Source organism: Falco rusticolus, chromosome 2 (genome assembly GCF_015220075.1).
Source record: "Falco rusticolus isolate bFalRus1 chromosome 2, bFalRus1.pri, whole genome shotgun sequence".
In the NCBI taxonomy this organism is placed as follows: Eukaryota; Metazoa; Chordata; class Aves; order Falconiformes; family Falconidae; genus Falco; species Falco rusticolus.
The window spans coordinates 22,447,331-22,470,713 of record NC_051188.1 but is presented as its reverse complement, the minus strand read 5'-3'; the positions used below and the strand labels follow the sequence as shown (position 1 = coordinate 22,470,713).

At 40.8% G+C, this 23,383-nt stretch overlaps 1 protein-coding gene across 2 annotated transcripts in view; it reads left to right on the top strand.

Moving 5' to 3' along the window:
• The first annotated feature begins 847 nt into the window (after positions 1–847).
• Positions 848–23,383, top strand: part of USP12 (ubiquitin specific peptidase 12) — a 41,052-nt gene continuing 18,516 nt past the window's right edge. For both annotated transcript variants that reach the window (XM_037376702.1, XM_037376701.1), the window contains exons 1-3: positions 848–1,158; positions 13,367–13,447; positions 19,247–19,460. In XM_037376702.1, coding sequence (XP_037232599.1) covers positions 1,111–1,158; positions 13,367–13,447; positions 19,247–19,460 — 343 coding nt within the window. In that variant the 5' untranslated portion in view covers positions 848–1,110. The remainder of the gene's footprint in view (positions 1,159–13,366; positions 13,448–19,246; positions 19,461–23,383) is intronic.

The window sequence follows — 23,383 nt, the reverse complement described above, 5'->3', positions numbered from 1 at the left end:
TACACATGCAGATGCACAAGCACATCTGGATGATTCACCTAATTCCCAAGCAAACACCTCAAGTAGTTGATACCAACAGCTACTGTACAGATCAGCTTTATTTTCCAAGATGCCTAAGGCTGGGGCATGCAAATCCCAGGCGCACAGAAACCGAGGAGTTGGGTCACCCAGTGACAAAGCAAGAAAAAGAGGAATTCACAGGCGGCCGCCTCTCCACGCACCCCACTTCCCAGGAGGGACCCCGAGGAACAGCTTTGGCACAACGGCCGCTCCGCCGTGAGCAGTCACACTGACGCTAGGCTGGCATTACAGCGATTCAGTTGATAGGAGGTTAAAGTTTTCTTGGTTGCGTTCTGTAACTTGCTTTTACTGTTTAGCTGTGAGCCAGGCCTGCTCACCCTCCGCCCGGCTCCAGGCCGCGAGGGCGCGCCTCCCCTGGGAGCGGCTCGGCACTTGCACTGAAGAAACAGCCGCCACCCCCCCGCGCCCCGCCCGTCAGATTTCGGCTCTAGGACCACGCAGAGAAGAAAAAAAACCAGGCTGCCCCAGCGGCCAGGCGCGGCCCCCGCCATCCCGGGGCGCGACGGCCCGGCGGAAGGGGGAGAAGCCCCGCCCCCTCCAACGGCCCTGCGCGCGCTCCCGGCCCGCCCCCGCGCGCCGCGCATGCCCGTTTGGCGGCCGCCGGCGCCGCGCGAGAGGGCGGGGGGGCGGAGCCAGGCGCGGAGAGGAGCCGGGCGGGGGGCGGGGCGCGAGGCGGCCCCGAGGCTGAGGGGCGGGGGGAGGGGGGGCCGGCCGGTGACCCGGCGGCGCTAGGGCCCGGCGGGAGGCGGGGCCGGGCGCGGCCGGGGCGGGCGCGCGGGGTGCTGGCCGCGCGCGCGGGGTCGAGGGCAGCGAGCGTCTGCGGTGCCGGCTGTGAGCCGCGCGCCCGGCCGTCGGGGCCGTCGGGGCCGTCGGGGCCGCGGGCGCCCCGCGGCGGGCGGGGGCGGCGGGCGCTGCCCCCGTCTCCTGCCTTCCCTTCCCTTCCCCTCCCCTCCCCTCCTGCTCCCGCCCGGCCCAGCCCGGCTCCGCTCGGCTCGGCGCTGTGATTGGGCGGAAGATGGCGCTGGGCGGATGGAAATCCTAATGACAGTCTCCAAAATCGCCTCCATCTGTACCATGGTGAGCGAGGGGCCGGGGCCGGGGCCGGGCCGGGGCGGCCCTCTGCCGGCTGCCGGGCGGCGGGGCCGGGGCCCTGGGGAGGCGTGCGAGGGGCGGGCTGCGGGGGAGGCCGGGTGTGCGCGGCGCCGCGGCGGGGGGCGGCGGGGAGGCGCCCCTGGCTCGCGGCGGGGGCGCTGCCGTGGGTGGGGATCGGAAGCGGAGCGGGGTTAATCGGCTTTGGGAGGCTTTCCGCGGTGCGGGCGCGGGCGGGTTTGGTTGGGCCGGGGGCGGGGGGTCCCGGTGAGCGGGGGGGGAGCCGCGGGGTCGCTGCGGGCCGGCGGCTGGAGCGCGCTGCCGCCCGTCGGGGCCGCTCACAGCGGGCACCCTGTGCCCGGGGTCGCGTCTCGGGGAGCGCCCTCCTCCTCCCGGTGCGGTTTGTGAGTGCCCCCGGCTCTCCGAGGAGTGCACCGACGGCGGGGCCGTGGCTGTGTCGCTCGCCGGCGGCCGGGTGCTCTCCCGGTGACCCGGGGAGGTGTTTGCATCCCGCGGGATCCGCTCCGCCGGGCGCGCCACGCGCGGGCGTGCGCGTCCGACTTGTTCGCATCGATCCAGGTCCCGACGGGAGATTCCGCCAGCGATTGCTGTTCCATTACTCTGTCCCGATACGTGACAGCTATAAGTAGATGCACCGATGTGATAAAGCTCTCCCGTTTTTTTTTTAAAGCGGGGTGGGGAGCTCGGTGGGGTCACTGGTGGTGGGGGGCGGCGCGGAATTTCAGGAAGATCACCCTGGGTCAGTAGAAGTTACTACTTGTCGGGGAAGAGATGCGTCGGTGGTTCATAGCTGAAGATCTCACATCAGTGCTCTTTTCTACGTATTCCATGGCCAAATGAATACTCTGGTTCCCAAATGTATTTCCACAGGGAAAGAGAAGAGATGCTTAAGGGGGAAAATGCACCCTGTCCGTTAGTTTGTTGTTGTGCTGAATTGGGATGATACTGGCTCATAACACCAAACACTGGCAAATGCTTACATTTTATATTATTGGAAACTGATTTATCATTTTCATAAACCTTGCTGCAAAGATGCTTTAACATCTCAAACAGACATTTCGGAGGTGGCCCATGAGAATTTTGAGTGCATGTCTGTCAGCCCATGGGGTGAGATTGCTTGGGTGGTGGTTCATCAGCGGAGGGACTGGTTTTTGCCATACAGGAGATCACATCTTTTCCTTTGGACTTGGAGAGGCTGGCTTCTTGAATTCATGAGCTGTGTACCGACATCCTCATATGGCCAAGCGTTGCAGGACATATGTACTTCAGGAGCCTGCATTCTGTGAGTAGTTAGATTTTAGGTGATACTGGTGAGGAGTCGGTGTGATTGATCCTTGAGCTAGGACAATGTTGTTCTATTGCAATTCTAGCAAACATCTTGACCACTAGTCTTTGTGTCAACATAAATTCAGTGCTGGCCTCTTGATTGAGGTCCAGTATGGGACCTCACTTTTCTGTTTCTGGACAGCATAGAAGTTGCAGGTCTGGACTGTCCAAGCAGCTCGTTTAAGATTATGCTGTATGTATGTTTATTAGAAATTACTTTATGTCATTGATATTTAGGTCAATCCTGAAACATTTTTTTCAACTAAAAATCTTCTTATGATTAACTGAAGTGTCTATATCCATGAGGCTGAAATTCTAATGGCAATTAGGTATTATCTGTCCAATCATAATCATGTGCACTGAGGTGGATAAACTCCAGGGATAAGGTTTTTCCTGTGCCTTTCTGGTACATGAGCTTTAATAATGGGACAGCTAGCGTAGGATACCTGCTGTAGAAGTTTTTTCCACACTTAATATATAAGATTGTGCTTAAAAATATTTCAGTAAAGATACTGTGAAAGAAGCACTTGGTATTTACTGTGGAGTTGTTTCGGACAATGCAGTTATGGTCAGGCAGATCTTTTTAATTTTGACAAGAGTCATATACTCAACGTTTAAGCATATATTTGCAAAACCAAAAAGGAATATAATTGCTGAGTAATACTGTTTTGGTTTTTTTTTTTTCCTAGCAATTCTTCTTTGTGTCAAACCATTGCTTGATAAACTGCCAGACAACTTCCTAAAAATTCTTAAAAAGTTTTTCTTGCCTTTCCCAGTGCCTCTTACAATACCTCTTTTTGTGTGTGGTTAGTACAAAACCAGTTACGGGCAGTTTTTGTCAAGAGACAGCTTGTGCCTACACAAACCTAACATGCACATACACTTACAGTCTGTAACAGAGCGGTCTGGAACTGTGTTGAAGACGCTCGTCCATAGCAGTTGTGTGTTTCATGATTTACTTTTTTGTATCCAAATTAAAGTTTCGCTTCTACTGACTTGCATTTTATGTATTTTATCCTTGTTGTTCAAGCTCTGAATGTTAGACAGAAATACATTATGTTTTACAGTACTTGCAGGTTGTGTGGGTACATTGACGAGTGATAGCCAGTATTTTTAGTTTGTTAGCCATCATGCCTTTTGAGATGATCTTGAAAGAGCACTTTTTTTTTTTTTTTTTTTTTACAAAGGGTTGGTTCTTTTGTGTGCTTCATTAGTTCATTGATCTGTACTTCAGTGTTCATACCAGTGATGGCAGAGCTCTTCGTGTAGCATTGTCTCCTAGTATTGTACGCACTTTGAGCTTCCTTGGACTATTTTGCTCTACATCACCACTCCCATGGTTCCTTGGCCTGTAGTAACTCTTAATTATAAGGCTGGAGACTGTGGAAAAGCAGTGGCAAACATCTTTGCCTTTGAGTGGTTTAGCCACTGTTCCTGTTGCAAAGTGGATGAGATTAAAAGTGTGATTGATTTTTTTTTTTTAATGTCTTTGCAGTAAAAGTAGAACTTGGCCTTTTACCCTCATCCATGTGTTAAACTGCAGTCAGAGTCTTACCTGACTGAATTATATGGGGGTTTTACGCGTGGCTAAGCAGTGGTGAAGTAACCCATGCTAACTGCAGTGAAGATGTGCCCCAGCCTACTCACCGTACAAGAGATTGAATCTGGTACTTCTGACTTTTGCTTCTCTTGTCTAGAATTCAGCAGACACTTGCCAGCAGTTGAAAGGTGTCAAGTCTTAGAGCAGCTGAAGCAAGAAAGATAGACATTACCTTTGAAGCTTAAAAACTACAAAGATGTCGATCTCAGACATACAGAAGGAAGTCGTAATGGTAGTAGTACTTGTTTTTCAGTGTTTCTTCTAGAAACTGGTTGATTATGTTAGCACAACCTGAAAAAGTTTAATGGAATTTAAAAATTATGCTAATCTAGAAGTTGTAGCATTAGATGTGAAAAACTTTCCTTCACATTTCAGGTGTTTTGTCTACGTGTTCTGTTCTTTATCTGCCAGTTTAGAATTTTATATACAGGGTCAGTGTCACTGAATGTCTTCAGTCATCGATTCAGACCCCCCAGACTGGCACAAAAAATGGTATTTTGAGGCTAGATGTTGATTGTATGATTTAACAGTGTGTTCTGCATGAGCAGTCTTCATATCATACAATCCACATTTTTGTTTTGTTTTTGAAAGACTTGTGGAGTTACGCTGAAGGGCTGGCTGTTGTCCTTTTCCTGCCTGTCTCCTGTCTAAGGGTACCGTCACCAGTACCCTTTTGCTCATTTCAGTCACATTTGACAAGGATGAAGAAGTCTCAGGGGTACTTCAGTTCAAACAAGCACGTGGGGAAAAAAGGCAGCTTGGAGGAAACAGACCCTGGAAGTGCCCAGCGGAGGGAAGGCTGCAGCGCACCTCGCTCAGATGTCGTAGCAGAGAGGCTTTATAAAAACACTTAATTGCAAAAGGAAGATTTTGTAAAACTGTGAGCTAGGTGTAGATATATGGTCTTCATTACTGCTTAAGGAATTATTTGTTTACAACAGGGTTTTCAAACCTGATTGTGAAATCTGCCCTTTATGTAAATTGATGTTTGCCAGAGTCAGCCGACAGCCAGAAATGGCTGTGATGTACTCATGCCTGTTCCTTCTAATTGCACTGTCTCCTCTGAAGCACCAATTATAATACTTAAACACTAATTGATGATCAGGTTAACAGATTCCACAGGAAAGTGTACAGAAGACTCATGCCGGAGGAGGTGAGAATTGAGAATTACAGCAAGGAAAGAAAAGTTGTGGAAAAACATAACTTTAACATGAGGAGGTGATAGAAAGGAAGGCAGAGGAGGAGAGCACTAATGTAACGCAGAGAAAATAGCAGTGTTAGGGTATTGCTGTATCCAGCTGTCTGACGTGCTTGGGTAGCAGGGTTGGCAAGAAGGAACATGTGCTGTGTCTCAGCCATGGCATTTCACTCTGGCGTCATGACCTGAGTCCACCTTGATCAGTGGACGGGAGTGTTCAGGCACATGTTCTGTTGTGGTGATTCTGTTGCAAGCGCATTGCATTTTGGAGTATCTGTTAGACAGCTGGGGTAAGAACTTGAACCACAATACGGAGGTTCACTCATCTGTTGGAGCTCTTATCAGGAGAATGTTGGAGCTCTTATCGGGAGAATATTTCATTATAAACGTGACACTAAGATTCAAGCATGATCATGGCATTTGTCGTCATCATTTTTATAGATGTAACATGCTGCAGTAGGGTAATAAAAAGAGGAGTATGTACATTAGCTCTTTAAAATACTGGGTTTGTGACACTACTTAGTATACTAATGAATTTAGACAAATTTGTTTTAAATCAAAATATTAACATGACTTAATCTAAAACAAATCTCAAATATGAGACGCAAAGAAAAAAATTCTGAAGTTGTGTAGCTTTAAAGCAATATTTATACCAGCACAGAGAATTATTTAGTTGGAATACTGCTTAGTTGGATAAATTAAATTATATAAATGTTCCTTTTTCCTTTTACGTGTATGTATAGATATATTCACCTTGCAAGTTGTAAGCACAAAGACACCATGAAATCCAAACTTGGGCTCTAGTCTGGCTGATGAAATTTTTAGCTGTGTCAGTGAGAATAGCTTTTACTAGACAAAGCTTGAATATTTAGGTTAGTCATTTTTATAGTCTTTGTATTTACTTTTTAATCTCCTGAAGCAACTAATTTGTATTAAAACATCTACGAATGATTCTTTAAAAATGTGGTGAAAGTATGTCTGTCCATTAATTGGTATAGTCTACTTCTTTCTTTTTCAAATTTATTGAAGGAAAGAGGTGTGTAAAAGCCCTGTATAGGAGGTAACATTTGTTTTGATAGCTTAGGAAGTTTGCTAAAGTGAAATGCTTTTAGCAAATGGTCTATTTCAATAAAGTCTAGCTGATCTGGCAACTGAGGGAAAAAAAACCCCCTCTAGATCTTTTGGTAGTGTAGAACCAGAGTGGTGTATTAACATAAGTAGACCAGAACTGGAAAACATTTTAACCATTTTTCATAAACACAAACTCTTTTTATAATTCCATTAAAATGGGAAATTGTAAAAGCAGCATACTTGTTTTTATGGGACGGGAATGATGTGGGTTAAAAAAGCATATGAAACATACCACAGTGTACAGTTTATCAACAAAGCAGTTGAGCAAATGTGTTCTTCCCCCCCGCCACATTTTGGGTGATTAATGTCATACATATAATATATAATGCTTATATCTATCTGCACTTGTTAGGCAGTGAAAGATTTCTAAGGTCACCATCAGATTCTCTTTTAAATACGTCACAGACTTCCTATCTTGTCTGCTAGTGTAATTCGACCTTTAACTGAAAGTCTTTGAAGGTAATAGTTTTTATCTTTTAGGACCCCACTTAATAAATATCATTATGAGACGTGTTGCACCAACGCTATTGAAAATCCATCGGATCAGAGAAAACTAAAACAAAGGCACCTGATATCATAAACAGTATTACCCCAGGAGTTTTCTGGAATTATACAGTATAAATACAACTGATCTTATTGGCGGTATTATAGTTTTAAACAATATGATTTCATTCTGTATTAGGGGTAGTAAACAAAGTCCATTTCAAGTCTGGCAGCAATTGGGGTAGAACTGTAGAAGCATCATTACATCTTGTCATGTTTTAAAGGTCTATTCCATGAAAGAGCCAAGCCCAGAGATCTAATTCTCCAAGTCTCATCTTCATGTGTGAAAGTAATTTATCTTTTAATCCAGTATTCAAAACAGAAGGAAGTAAGACTATATTTAATTGCTGTGAAGGAAAATACGTTGTGTATGCTTCATGGGGCTCAGCAGGATGGGTTTGGTAGACATACCAAATGTGAAGAGAAGATAATTTTGTGCTATGCTATCATTTTCCTTGCCCAGGCAGAGATGGTTTTTTTTGTACTTGATAAAAATTCTTTTGTCTTAGCTCCACATGATTAGAATATACTGGACTATGTCTGAAATGAATTAATTAAGAAAATAACACTTATTTGTAAATATTTTAAAAACGTGAACTGAAACTACCCAAATATTTCATAGTTAGTGTATTACTAACGTGTGTTCTTTTGCAAATAAATGAACAGTGAGGATTACTGAATCCCACTCAGCATATTTCATTTCTGCTTCCTGGGCTAGAAACAGTATCAAAATAATTGCATTTCCATTTTGATTGCAGTTGAAACAACAGATATAAACTGATTTAATGTAGCTATTCTGTTTGTTCTTAATACAGATTCAGATAAATACACAGGAAAGTATGAATTCACATATTCTGATAAAACATAACTGAAAGAGTAACTTTATGTAATTCTTCTTTAACAGAAGATTCCATCAGTCTTTTTAGTTAATACGGTGCATTAATTAGCGTATGCTGTGAAAATCTGTATACTTTCACTAGTGACACAAACAAGAAAGAGTCTTTTAATATATGGTGCAAAAAAAAAAGCACTAGTAAATGAATGCCTCTATACTGAGATTTATTTTTTTTAATTACAATTTTACATTTCTAATATTTTATTCTTGTTTAGGAAAACATTGCTATTCCTGGTTACTGAGTTTCCCTTTTACTTGTAATGCTTTTCTGTCACTTAGGAAGAGTAAAAGTTCTGGGTTTTGGGTTGGTTTTTTTTTTGTTGTTGTTCACTTACCTATAGCTAAGGTCATTTTGAAGAAATTGGTCTTACATATACCTATGCAACAGGGTTTAGTTATGTGAGTCACCTTTTAGCTTTATTATTCCTTGCTTCTTGAGGGAGGTGGAGGGCATTGTAGGAGAGGATCTAGTATAATGTCTGTGAGAAATGGATCTTCAGAATTTTGACAACAAATGTAAGTTTTGAGATAAGAAATTTCTTTTAAAGGTGAAATTTTTGGATTTACTCAGGAAATTTACAATTCAATAAAGCTGATAAACTACTTAAAAGATGACCTGCCAAGTTATGAACTGCTATTTATTCTAGAAAGGGGTAGATCAACCCCGCTGTCCCACCCCAGTAAAGCACCAGTGTAATCTTCAGAGCACGTTAGGCTGGTTATGAATCAAGTCTTTGCAAAAGAAATGCTGCCTCCTAGGCTGAATAATAGCCAGGTAGGACACTTAAACTGCAATTGTTTGCCTGCTTGCTGCCTTGTTTTTAGACAGTATTTTTAATACAGGGGGGGGCTTTTTTTTGCCCTTTAGACAAGTGCTGGGTGCATTTTCTTTAGTGTTTTAGGCAACGTAAGGTGTGTGGAATTCTGAAGTTCTGCCAGGAATTCCAGTTTACCATCCTTTGGTTTGCATCTTGGGATGGTCTTAGAGTGCACAAATTAGATTCCTTTTGGAGGAAACTAAATCAAACAACGTGGTCCAGCTGCAGCTGGGTGTTCAGTCGCAGAGACAGCCTAGAGCTAATCTGGCAAAAACCGTCTGAAACCCAACGTGTGTGTGCCAGAACATAAGCACCAAGTATGCTTTACAGATTGGCTTTAGTTAGCTTATCCATATGTTAGCTGTTGGTGTGTCTCAGGAGTACTAGTTCAACGTGTAGCACCACGATAGTGTGACCTCTAAGGCAGTGAGAAAAGGCAATAATAGAAGTGGAAATGACATTTAACAATATTATTGCTTTAGCAAGTGAAAAACTAAACAAACAAATGTCTGCACTTTATGTTGGTGGGGTTTTTTACCTTTTCTATTGAAATGTACAGTATCAGGGTTTTTTTAGTTTATTTTAGAACTTTGGGAGAGTATATTTGTAAAACTTAAATCAAGAAAATTCAACTGCACTTAATTAAAAGATACTACACTTCCCTGCTGTGTTTTCTGGGCTTTGATTCCATAAACTGAAATAACACTCATTTTGTTAAGGTTAAATGTGTTAATTTATAGAAACCTCAAGCTCTTTTGAAAATTAAAATTGAGAAATTTAATTAAGGGCCTTCCATGGTAAACACAGATCCTTATCCCTTCATTAAGAAATTAGCATCTAAGGGGATTTTTATAAATCCATAGTATAGCCTTTAACTTGGTGGGAGAGATAAGCAGTAAATGTTGCACTGATTTGAACATGGTTAAACTAAGTTTACTCATGATTTCTCTCCTATCAGTTTGAAGTTAAACACAGGGTGAAGTGTACAGTAGTTCAGCTTTACACCAAACTTCCACTGTGTGTGAGAACACTCTTTGTAAGTTGATACTTTAACATTGTTTCCAGGATCAATTTCTATAACAAATAAAAGCTAGGCAAATCTTGTTTTCACGTTGTGTTCCTGTATATACACCTTAGTTGCAGACTTTCCCACTTTGTATAACTATGACAAATACGTGTTCTGTATACCTGTGTAAGTACTCTGTGCTGGAAGGAGGATAATGTAAGGCAGTGTTTGGGGATGTAGAGGTTTTATACTAATATGATGCAACAACTGGTAAATGCTGGTACTGTTGCAATATTGGCTTTTTTGGACTTCTGTTGTGTCTCTGTTCCTTCCCACTTCTGGGTAATGACCTTGCGTGCTTCCAGTCAGAAGGGTAGTGGGTGTACTAACTGAAGCTGACAGTGTTCCTTTCCCCTGCACAATGTCAAAACCGAGTTGCTGCGTGGGGGCTGAGCACCTATTGTATGGGTTGTGCAGTGAGCCCCCCCAAAGAGGGGTTCATCTGGGGGTCTTCCCGCATCCCAGTTAAGTGGCAGAGGAAGTAATTCTATATCTGCAGTGTGCATCACAGGCTGAAATCTCCCAAGTCCATCTTGGCTGATGGAAAAGAGGTGGACTCCACTTCTGCCTTGAACCTCTGCTGTCCTCCTGTCCAAAAGCTGATATGATACCGTACTAGTTGGTGGTGCCACAGTGTTCCCATCTGCATCTGTATTTGTATAATGAAGGAGTCAGCTGGGACTGATAATGTGTACTGTCATAACAAATGGAAATGTTTTGCAGTGAGGGTTAGTTAGGTTTTGAAATAGCTTTTATGAGTCAGATGTGAACTTGCATTTTAGGGTACTCTTTCGTGCCCCTGCTGCGTACTGTGTTTTCCCTCTGCAACCAACTCGCTGTGCACAATATAAATGTTTACTTTGTGGGGAGGAATAACATCCTGTATGAGAGACAAAAAAGATTGCTGCAGAGGGAAGTCTAAGTAGCTTGAAGGTTTTTATATTGGTGTAAAACATCCTTGCTGTTTTAAAACATCCATAAACAATTGCATTCAAACATAGGTAATGCTGTGCTCTGAAACCATGTGGAAGTCTAAACCTTGAATGAAACAGCCTTGAATAATCAGAAAACAATAACAATACTGGAATATCCGTAGCATGTCTGTCTTATTGCCAAGTCAGGATCTTTGTTGTGCTAGAAAACAAAATACAGTGTTCACATCCATACAAAACAGAAACATCAAAGTTCATACCGTAATACTCTTCCTTCCAAAGACAGGACACTGAGCAGCTACTCAACCCTAGCGTTAAAAAGAGAAAAGAATTTCCTAGAAGCCTGCTCTTGAATTTATTTTTAAAGAAGTAGAGATTTTAATAACAGGATAAAAATGCCTCCACAGTTCTGTTGGGTTTTTTTTTCCTAGGGTTTTTTTTTTGTAAGTATCCACCTTTCCAGAGCTGGTGGACATATTTCAGTAAGGCTGCTAAACTAAATATTCAGAAGTTGTGGAGTGCTTGAATCTTAAACGAGGTTTTATACCTTTTTTCCTTACCACCAACATCACTATTTGAGAACAGCTTCTAAAGTAGTAAGCCCTGCAGCCAAGTCCCCAGTAAAGGAGAGGCCTTATACTGGATAGTTGCAGGGGATATGACTGATGAAAAAGCAGCTGGGCTGTGTTGTGAGTGGAACAGAGCTGTACTGTCTCAAGTGTAGTTACGGTATCTTTTGCTCTATTCGAGTTAAAGTTGTCACCTCCTCATGGGCCTTTGACCGTGTGTTTCCAGTTTCAGAACTACTAAGCTAGATTGTGTAACCACTCAAGTTCTCACTAACTCAAGTTTTGCAGTACCACAATCACGTCATGTCAGATACCACATAATAGAGTTCCATTTTAATTTTATACATTTTGATACAGTCCTAATTTTAAATTGGTACCCCCTCCCCCATCTGTAATTAATCTGTGAAATCCTGCATGCTGTTTTTAATGCAGGTAGTGATTTTGAATTAATTTTATTGTTATAATATCCAGGGCTATTTGCTACATCTTTAGTGTAAAGAACTAACTTGTTGGGAAGGAGTTGCATCTGTTTTTAAGATTCTTTGCTGTATACTATATACAATTTTAGCTTCACTTTGACCTGACTTTAGACTGGAATATTCATGCTCATGTATTAGTTTGATAGAGGATATATAAATATCAGTGATGTTGTATGCAACAAAAGGAATTTAGAGTTGGATACATTTGCTTTTCTCTAAAAGCAGTGTAAGAACTCATTAGAAAGTGGGTTTTATTTGTTCTCTCAGTTTTCCAAAGTAGAGTTTTTTCTGTCTCTAAATAAAAAAATCCATGTTTCATTTGAAAGCCAGTGCTTATTGCACCAGTTCAGTCAACAGCCACTGGTTGGAACCACAGTAAACAAAGTTTCCTTCTCTGACTTGCTTTTTGAGGATCAGACTCAACAGATACTGCTGGGCAAAGGCTGCAGCATTTGTAATGCACAACAAAACTGACTGTTCTATGTTGTCTTTAAATTTTACAAAGTTCAAGGTATTTAGCAAAGTACTCTGAACATTTTACATTTTCATTGTATGCAGAACAGACCAGTCTTTTTGCTTCCTGTGAGCAATCTGCATTTCTTAACTTTTTCTGGAATGTACTCTACAGTATGAAAATTACACTTCTTAAGAGGAGCTCTCCATTTGGCCTTGTATCACTTGCTTTGCAATACTATATTGTCATAGAATCATAGAATGGTTTGGGTTGGCAGGGCTCTTAAAGATCATCTAGTTCCAACCCCCCTGCCATGGGCAATTTAATGCATTTATTAATAATACAATTGTTATTAAAGAAGGCCCACTCTGAAAATAAGAAATACAGAACAGCAAAACAGCACAATTGCATGAAAATACATTAAAATTACCTAACTTGAAGATGTTTTTTGAACAGAACATATTTGGAAACATATCTCTAAGGGATCTTGGATTATACTGAAATCATTTTCTTGTGGTGGAAGAGTGTTAGATTCTTTATTATAGGTATGTAAGCATTAAGTTATAGCACAGAAGACTTGTTGTCTCCTTTAAGACCTGTGTGAAATGGTTTTGTGAACAGCCTAAACATCCTGAGAGTACAAATCGACAGAGAGGTCAAAGGACTGATTTTTTTTTTTTCTACACTCACACCTAATATCCTGCCAACAAGCTTCTCTTTGCTTTAAGCAACAGACTGACTAAACAAGTTTGGTTAATTTGCTATGTATGATTGTTGAGCTGCGTCACAAACTCCACTTTCTATACCACCACCCCAGGGTACACACAGGAAGGTGTTTTATCTGTTTTCAGTATTTAGTCAATAACTGTTTAGTTATTTTTGTTTTCATCTCTTGTGACTGAGAGAGCTTCAGTGTAAGTAAGTTTAGGAAACCAGAAGTTTTGTGGTTTGAGATCTGATGATGCTGGTTTGGTGTTAGCAAGGTATATAGTTGTGACCAGTTTTTCTGGGTTGGTTTTTTTTTTTTGGTAGGTTGGTTGGTTTTTGGTCGTTTATCTTTGGCAAAATACTTCACCTTTTTTTTTTTTTTCCCTCAACTAGTTAAATTCACTCTGTACATAGTTGCAATGCTAATATTTTTTTTACTGCTTTTGATTTTTCTAGGGCGCCAATGCCTCAGCTTTGGAGAAAGAGATTGGTCCGGAACAATTTCCAGTCAATGAGCACTATTTTGGTTTGGTTAATGTAAGTTTCAGTCCCTAACTTCATTACTTTGAAATGCCACAAGTGGATTTGTTAAATTACAGAACAATGACTGAGTGAATAATTAGAACACGGAAAGATATAGTCATCAAATATACACAGTTATTGAAATGTGTTTCAATATTCAGTGTATTTGTTGAAATATACTACTGAAATAACTGTTAAATTGGACTCTGTACTTACTACTTTATTTCATTTTCTAATTGTAGGGTATTTTTAAAATTACACTCTTGCTATTAAAATGTATGTCTTAAAAAAACCTGTTTAAAATATACAGCTTGTAGTTCATAATATGCCAATCTAAGTGAGTAAATACAGTAAAAGGAAAAAATCTGAGAGAGGCTGTTGATGACATGAAGTGTTCACATCTGCTGTTTGTATTAAGATTTAAAAAAAATACTGAACCCAAAGGGGAAAGCAGTGGTGGAAAAAACATACTGAATTGTTTGATTCAATCATTAGTTTTAAGGAATAATTTAAATTTATATTTCTGGCATTACCAGTGAAAAGTATGTCTTGTTAGAAATTGAATTAATCTGAAATGAAATACTAAACTGGGGCTTCAGAATGTATGTGTTTAAACTAAATTGATTTAACAAGGGCTATCATCTCGCTTTTCTTAATGAAAATGAGTTCTAATGCTGTCCTGCTATGATAACATAGGTCTCTACCTCTAGGGTCTTAGCACTGGGACATGGTGTGAGAGTCTGCAATCCAAGTACACACTGCAGTCAGTGAACACTCTTACTGATAAGCTGATTTACTTGCATCTCAAATGCCATGACTTAAATTGGTGATTTTTTTCCTTTCTCATGAAAATTGAAATACCTTCAAAATGAGGTGTTGTTTCTCTGAAAAGAGGAAATACACTAGTTTAACTGTTAATCCTTGTTAGTTTGGTAGCAGAGCTTAAGCTTTCCATCAATGCTAGTCTTGTCTTTTCTAAAATCTGTTATTCTATTGATAGATAATCTGGCTTCCTAATGTCTTGTCCAAGTCCAGATAGGATTTAAGACTTAACAGTAAAGTTGTATTATATGCCTCATCTTGAAATTTTACATATTTTGTACACTTGAGGAAAGGTTCAGTAAAGGGCAATCTTCCTAATATGTAATGAATTATCAAGAAATTCTGTTTCTGTAGTCCAGAGGGAGTAGGAAATTTCAGGGGAGATCTTTCTTTAAGTCATTGCCCTCAACCATACACATAAGAGGCGGGCAGCTAAGATACCTCAGAGTGCTCTTAACTTTCTGTGCAATATAGGAATGTTGCATATTTTAGCTTTAAACAATGAAAGTTTTATGTGTAACAAATAGTAATGGGTTTCCATTACATCTATGGCACGCTGGTGCTGCGTTTTTCAGGTACAGTGGTTGGTTAAGGAAATTCAGCCACATTGTTGCTTGGACTGCTTTCACACCTGTTCTACAGATGGTGTTTACTAACACAGTATATATGCCATGAATGTGTATTATTACAGAATTTAAATTATCAGGAAGAGGAAAGGTTGCTTCATTAACAAATTATGGCCAGTGGTCATTCAGAAAGAATGGCAGCTACTGATAATTAAAAGAAACGTTAGATAATTAGATAATAAATTGAGTACTATTAGATTGAGAAGTGATAGAATTCACAATTTTTGCCTTCATTGATTTCTCAGATTGTTTTATAGCAATCACAAGAAATGAATTTCTTAGAGGTTCATTCACATTTACTGCTAAACTTTTCTAATTTGTTTATAGATTTTGTTTGTCCTAACTTTGTCAAGAGTAAATGGAAAAAATGGAGATAATGTGGAAATCAATAGCTCTCTTCTAACTGTGTGATAGCTAGCCATTTGAGATGTCTGGAATGCAGGACAGGATTTTAAAGATGACAGTTCTGATACAGAGATGTTTGTGGTAAATGTAGTGTAAAAGAAGAGAAGGTAGAAGCACAGTCTTACCTCCGTTCCAGCTTTGTGGAAAGATCTAGGTTTTATTCAGAGGATGTGCTGAAAGAACAATTTGAGAGGTAAAAGGAGAAGTAAGAAAGGGCAATTATGGGACACACGTGGGAGACCAGATGTTTGATGGGATGTTTGAATCTGTCAGTGAAAGCTTTAAATGCAGAATTCAGCTTAGGCATTGAAAGGACAATGCCATTCACTAAATCACAGAATCAGGAAATGCTTGGGACACATGATAGGGTGGAAATGTTAATAGTATGTTGTCTCATGCTCATGGACAGTCGGGAACATCAAGTCTGTCTGTCATTATTCATTCTTTCCCTCTACAGTGCAGTAATGTGAACTATTCAAATGCATGTGCTTTGCAAGTTAAATCAATGATTTTATCCAGTGAGTATGAAGTAGTGAATGTTTGTCGTCTCGTAAGAGCTACTCTGGTAGCTCTTCAGCAGTTTCCTAGACTTCTAGAGAAGAAATTCTGGTTATTCAGTCTCTTGCAATGGATATGCGTGTTTGGAGAAATCCTGTTTACTGGTATGGCCCACTGCAACAAATAAAAAGTTGTCAGTGCTGCCAGTGCGTCAGAGTTGGGAGGAACCCTAGAGCTGCACAAAGACAGTGTTCCAAGTAGATCCAAGTTCTTGTAGATCTCTTGTTTGTGTTTGTAGATCTGTGGGGTTCAACAGCCAAGTTTCTTTCCAGTTGTATGTTGCATCAGAAGAGTAAACTATAAGGCTCTAAGCCTTAGTGAGTATGTGGTGGTTTTGTTGCAACTTTCCTGATTGTGTCTCTTTTTTTTTTTGTAATTTTCACACTGGTTTGGGTGTTGTAACTTTGACTTAGGAATTAAAAAATAGAAAGGGGTGTGTGTGGGAAACAAAGTGTGCAGTATTTTTGTGAAAGGAAATAATCTGATTTCTCAGAATTTAGAAAAGAACAGTATGTACTGAAAAAAAAGAGAAAATGCGGTCTTTTACTTTTCTTAGATACATGCATCTTAAGATGGTCCTCACAGAAATAAGGAGGCAAGCAAGAAACCAGTTGAGAACGTGGGTTAAAATAGCTCTGCTGTATATAACCTCTATTACCTTCCCCTGAATGAGACAGAGGAGTTTCGGTAACCCATACAGGCTGGCAGTTTAAGATACAAATTTACCGTGATGGTCTTTCTTAACAGTTCTCTACCATTGTCCTGAGGCGGACTTCCCAAGCGCTGCGTTACGCTGTGCAGAGCTGGCGCACCGTACGGGTGCTGTGCTGAGGCAGTGCCACCCGCGCGGGAGGAGGCAGGCGCCTAGGGCTGAGCATCCAAGGAGCGGGAGTAGAAAGAAGTATAGGTGTTCAGTACCTGGTGGGAGGGTGGGGGGACTGGAGCAAGGTCTTTGGTGTTTTCTAAATGAAGGGTGTGCTTTTGCATTGGAGTCAAAGATGGGAAGTACAGTAGTGGTGGTGGTAAGGCCAGCATTTATTTCTGTAACAAATTCCCTATTTCTCAGTCTAGAAACCTCCCTCCCTTCTCCCCTTGTTCAGTACAGGTAGGATTATAATTTTTTAAAGATTAGAAGCTTTTATTTTAAAACTATTTAAAATTTTGAAGGGATGAAGACTGATGTTTTAGACATAAAACAAATGTGAACTGAATTTTCTTCAGGAGTTTGTATTCAGTCTTCTGTTGCCTACTGTCTTTCTGAATTTGGGTGAAGAAGACCTTTTATGAACTTAAGTCTGCTTGCTTTTATTTCTTGCCCACTGGCGTATAGGTTAACAAACATGCATATTAAATTAATCTGAATTTTATGCAGCTTTCTGAATTCCCTATTGCTTCATATTTTGGTCATCTCTCACTGATGTTTACCATTCTAATTAATTTATCATCAGACTGTTCCTTTTTAAAACTGGAATGTTGCAAAACTTCTAACTTGCTGCCTTTTCATCTTCTGACATTTGCTGTAGAAATTTTAGCACTTTTCCCACTTGATTTAATTTTAAGAACTTTCTTAACATTTTAATGTACTTCTCTTTTCATGGCTAGTTCTAATTATCAACTCATAAATAGTTAGCTTACAGTATTAAATGTTTTGACATAAACTTCTGTGTGATTTCATCTTCTTCCTTTAAGGAAAAAAGCCCTGGTTTTCCTCTTAAGTTCATTGACCTACTTGAGTGCAGATTTGGACCACAAAGAAGCTAATATAAGCATTTTCCCTAGCTTAAATAAATAAAAGTAATGGGTGTTAATTTCCTCACTTTTTATTATGGAGATCTTAAGACTTCTTAATATCTTTTTTTTTAAATAGACTTCTTACTCATTTTTTGAGTGGCAGGTATTTAGAAAGTAGTTCTTCATATTTCATTAATTTAAAACAAAGGAAAACAACTTATTTTTCAGTTTAGTGATTTAATTGCATGGTGCTCTTGTTTGTCATTGTCTCAATTGGGAGAGAGCAAAGAACAGTTACTTCCCTTTTATTCCCAAGAAGTAAAAGCTTTTAGTTCTTTTTTTCTGTTGAAAGAACCTGCTCTTAAAATATCTCCAAATATTGCTATGTAACAGTCTCCCCATCACAATATGCTTAGGATTTGCTACCCATATGTACTATCATCTTTAAATATAATGTAAATATGAACATTATTTTCACATTTTACACAACGCGTGTGGTAGGTATTTGCTTGAATCCACAGGCTGAGTGACTGCAGCTGAAAGGGTGGATTGCTTGCCGAGTGCCTTGTAAAGATTTTTCTCACCCTTTCAATGTTAGATAATAGATTTCACTGGAGGAGGGCAGCATAAAGTGAGAGTGGCTCTATCCACCAACAGCTCATGGTACCTTCACACTGGTGATAGGGAGGTTTGAGGTGTTGGGGTGAGCTGGAGACAGTGTCAGTGATCACAGGACTCAAGTGCCTAAGAACTGGAAACGAGTCTGGGGAAGAGGGACACCTGGAGTATCCTGGTATGAGGGGAGTTGTGGATGCTTTTCTTGCTGACTCTGCTTGCCCCCTTTCCATTGAGTGGCTTGCCTCCTTCAAAACGCCCATGTCCAAATTGTGCGTTCTTTTCCTTTCAGTCTTGATTTGAAGCTACCAACTGTGCTGTAGCTTTGCATCCTAGACAAGCCATGTTGCATTGTTTTAAGAAAAATCCGGCATGCCAATCCTCCTTCAGAATCCCCATGTCCAAACTGGGCATTCTTTTCCTTTCAGCCTTGATTTGAAACTACCAACTGTTGCTGTAGGTTTGAATTCTAAACAAGCCATGTTGCGGTGTTCTAAGAAAACTCTTGCATGCCAATCCTGTCACCCTAAAATGAGAACTGAGAACGTAGTAACAGGTTAAAGCAGCTATTTCTGACTTTGATCACACAACTAGTAAGATTTGCAGAATCCAATTTCTGAAGTGTCTGAGAAGCTCTGAATTTACAGCTGAATTTCTTTACAGTACAAGGTCATGCTGTGCCTGTTCTTCACTGCTGTGGCTCACTTGTGGTAGATGGGTATTTTAACCTGGGCATATTTTGGGAGCTGTGAAATTGGTAGTATTTGTTGAACATTTTGAGGTAAGTAAATGCAAAATATGGCTAATAAATGAAATTTACAAGTGAGACGATTATATAGTGTTGTTCAAATTTACCTGGGTTTTTCTTGCATTTATGTAGAGTGTACTTGTTAATCCTTTGTGAAACAGAAATATGCTTTACTATCACCTTAAAGTCAAGAAAAAATGACTTGCAGAAAATGTGCCCCTGCTTATGCATTCTCTTATACTTTGGATTTAATTTTACCCCTCTAAAGTAATAAAATGCAATCTAATAGACCTCTCTCTTATTTTATAGTTTGGGAATACATGCTACTGCAATTCAGTTCTTCAGGCACTTTATTTTTGTCGACCGTTTCGAGACAAAGTCTTAGCATACAAGAGTCAACCAAGAAAAAAAGAGAATCTCCTTACATGCTTAGCTGATCTCTTCCACAGTATAGCCACCCAGAAGAAAAAAGTTGGAGTAATACCTCCCAAGAAATTTATAACAAGATTACGAAAAGAAAACGGTAATTTTTTTTCTTTTGTTATGTAATAATGATAGCAATTATGATTTATTTTTGAAGTTGACATAATGGAATACCTACATATTTGTTACGCATGGGAAAGTGTCCTTGGTGCTGCAGTATAAAGAAGAGGTGACCCTAGAATAAGGGTAACCCTGGATCCGTTTTGAGAGAGAATCTTTGTCTCTCTCTTCCTGTAGAACTCGAGAGTATTGTCAGTGGCTGCTTATAAAATTGCTGGCTCATATTGCCTCTCTATGAATTGTATTTTTATAATCAAAAGTCACTGTAAGACTTTCGTTCTGTGTTTAAAAAAGCATTACTTTTCGAATGCAGAATCAGTCTCCCAAACTGAGTATGTGGAAAGGATGTTAAGACTTCCCTGCAAGAATCTAGCTTAAAACCTCACAAATTTTTAAATTAATCTAGAATTTATGCAATACTTAGCTTGACTTACTTTTTAAAGGATTAATGATGAATTTTAAAACAGTAAGTAGTGTTTTGGCTGGTTTTTTGTTTGTTTCTTTAGTGTAATTGATATCCTAAATATCAGAAGCTTTCCAGACATTTTTAACGTTTTGTGTTTCTTACCTGCAGGGCTAGTTGGTCAAACTATTTTAGAAAATAATTCAATGTTAAAATATAAATGAAAACTTGCAGTCTTCTACTCAATTTGGATACACTATTATTAAAAAAAAAATACATTTTTTCTAAAAATAACCACTAGATTTAAACAAACAGTATGAGATAGCATTTTTAACAGTGCTGCAAGACATGTTCATACTGTTGTAATCTCTCCAAGACTATATATGCAGACTAAAAAAAAGTGCTTAAATGTTGTGATGACCATCTCTGTAGTAAAAACAAGAAATAAGATTTCATAATGACATTCCTAATTTGAAGTGACCCCTCCAGCAAATGCACACCGTGAGTTGTAATATTGTTGTTAAAAAAAGCTTTCAGGTAATGTACAGTCTCTTACCTATGCAGAATAGAAGGCTGTCATTCAATTCTTTACGTATACTTGAGTAAGTATGCTTGTATGTTTGATGCATTTACAGAAATAGTTCATTATGCCAAGAATGTTGACTAGCTATGAAAAATGTGGAGAATGGCTTAAATGGAAAGCAGAAAGTAAACCACAGGCGCCATAAAGTTCTTTCTAGAAAGTGTTCTTTTTAATCTTTAAATATGTCATGACTCTAACATTCTAAGTGGGAGAAGGCAATTGAAAAATCTTCATTAGAGAAATCAGGTGTGAAAGTTCAGCTCTTCTTGGCCCTTTGGGTCTCTCTTAATGGTGATACATACCTTTTCTGCAAATAAATGGCCAAATTGTCAGGCAGTGATTACATGGACATAATATATGCTATTAAGCGCTTACTGTAAAGGTGTATAATTTTGAACTTTAACAAAGAGTTAGTTAAAGAATCAGGTAGGTATGCAACACTGATCTAGATTCTGTTCCAGTCACTATCCAGCTATATCACGGTGATGACTGAGAACATAATCTTAATGTATTCCAGGCTGCAGTGCTGCTATTCCATCTTTATTTTCAGTGTCTTAATATAACATATATGTATTAATGAACTTAAAGCATAGATGGCTGGGAAGCAGCTGCTGGCTTGAAATCAGCCGAAGGGATACCATTATGTTTGCTTAAATCGTAATCATAAAATGAACAATGTGTAGCTTTCATTCTGTTGTACTTAACGCTAATTTACTGACTGGGCACATAGCCCTGGGAGGGCTGTGATGCAGTGCTGTGAAGAACCTCTGAAGTGTTTTATCTCATGAGACTTGTAGCCCTTGTTCTGCCTTGATTTACCTGATTAAATAAAGACATTACAGTTGGCTAGGTTCAGAGCTGAACTTACTCTTCTCAAAACTAGCGTGTAGTTCATGATATTTGGTTCATACCCTTGGCTGACCTATTGAACTACTTAACCTCTCCCAGTGATCTAAATGAGCATAAATTTTTCTCTACTTTGCTCTTAACTCAGGAATGGATTTTTTTTTTCTATTTGAAGTTTAGTCTTGGATGCCATCAAGTGAATAATAGTAAAGCTTCCATTTAGTCTCTGTATGCACTTCAAAACTTAAACTTCACTCAGTATCTTTTTCATTCATCTTTTCAGTCCTGGGAGCTATCCCTCCACTGAAGGCCAGTCTTGTAGTATATTCTTGAACTGCAAGCAAATTGCAGGTTATAATCAATTGAAGTAATTGCACACTAGAAGACTTGTATAATGTTAGCCAGTGATACAGGATGGTTTGGAAATTGGCGGGTAAATATCCTTGTAACAATTCCTGGTCATATAAACATAAAAAAACATAAAAAAGAGTAACTTGTAAGAAAGAGTTCAACTTCGTGATTTAATTTGTATCATTGCTATACAATGCAAGTATGTGCCAGTGAAACTTACTCCCCTTCCACTGAATTAATCCTAAAATTATCATGCTTAGAAATGTTGACAAACTGAGAACATGAAGCAGAAAGGATAGTGAATCCATTACTGTCTAGCCAACAAGTCCACCAGTTGTAAAGGTGCCACATATACCAATCTCCAGAAACAATATTTCAGCTCTTGAAAGACAAAGGGGCCTTAAAGATCACCTAGTCCCACCCCCCTGTCATGGGCAGGGACACCTCCCACCAGACCAGGCTGCTCACAGCCCCATCCAGCCTGGCCTTGAGCACTGCCAGGGATGGGGCAGCCACAGCTGCTCTGGGCAACCTGTGCCAGGGCCTCACCGCCCTCACAGGGAAGAATTTCTTCCTAATGTCTAACCTAAATCTGCCCTCTTTCAGTTTAAAGCCAGTCCCCCTTGTCCTGTCACTACATGCCCTTGCAAAAAGTCCCTCTCCAGCTTTCCTGTAGGCTCCTTTAGGTGCTGGAAGGCTGCTCTAAGGTGTCCCTGGAGCCTTCTCTTCTCCAGGCTGAACCACCCCAACTCTCTCAGCCTGTCTTCACAGGAGAGGTGCTCCAGCCCTCTGAGCATCTTCATGGTCCTGCTCTGGAGCCACTCCAACAGGTCCATGTCTGTCTTCTGTTGGGGGCCCCAGAGCTGAACACAGCGCTCCAGCTGGGTCTCATGAGAGCGGAGCAGTGGGGGAGAATCCCCTCGCTCGACCTGCTGGCCATGCTGCTTTTGATGCAGCCCAGGGTGAGGTTGGCTTTCTGGGCTGTGAGTGCACATTGATGGCTCATGTTGACCTTCTTGTCCACCAACACTCCCAAGCCTTTCTCCTCAGGGCTGCCGTCAGTCCATTCCCCACTCAGCCTGTACTGGTGATTGGGATCGCCCTGACCCATGTGCAGGACCTCACACCTGGCCTTGTTGAACTTCATGAGGTTCACACTGGCCCACCCCTCAGGCCTGTCAAGGTCGCTCTGGATGGCATCCCTTCCTTCCAGCGTGTTGGCTGCACCACACAGCTCGGTGTCGCCGGCAAAGTTGCTGAGGGTGTGCTCAGTCGCACTGTCCGTGTTGCCAGCAAAGATGTTAAACAGCGCGGGTCCCAATGCCGACCCCTGAGGAGCGCCACTCATCATCAATGGTCTCCACTCGGACATCGAGCTGTCAGCTGCAACTCTTTGAGCACAACCATCCAGCCAATTCCTTATCCATGGGGTGGTCCATCCATAAAATCCACATCTCTTCAATTTAGAGAGAAGGATGTCAGGCAAGACACTGTCAGATGCTTTGCACAAGTCTGAGTAGATGATGTCACTTGCTCTTCCCTTACCCACCAATGCTGTACATCTGTCTTAAAAAGCCACCAGATTTGTCAGGCATTGTAGAGGACTGAAGGCAGTGGGTTGATTAGCATTGATAATACGCAGCTGTGGCCTTGCAGCAGAGGCAGTGGGTTGATTGACATGGATGATGTGCACCTGTAGCTTGTTCTGCTAAGTGGTTAA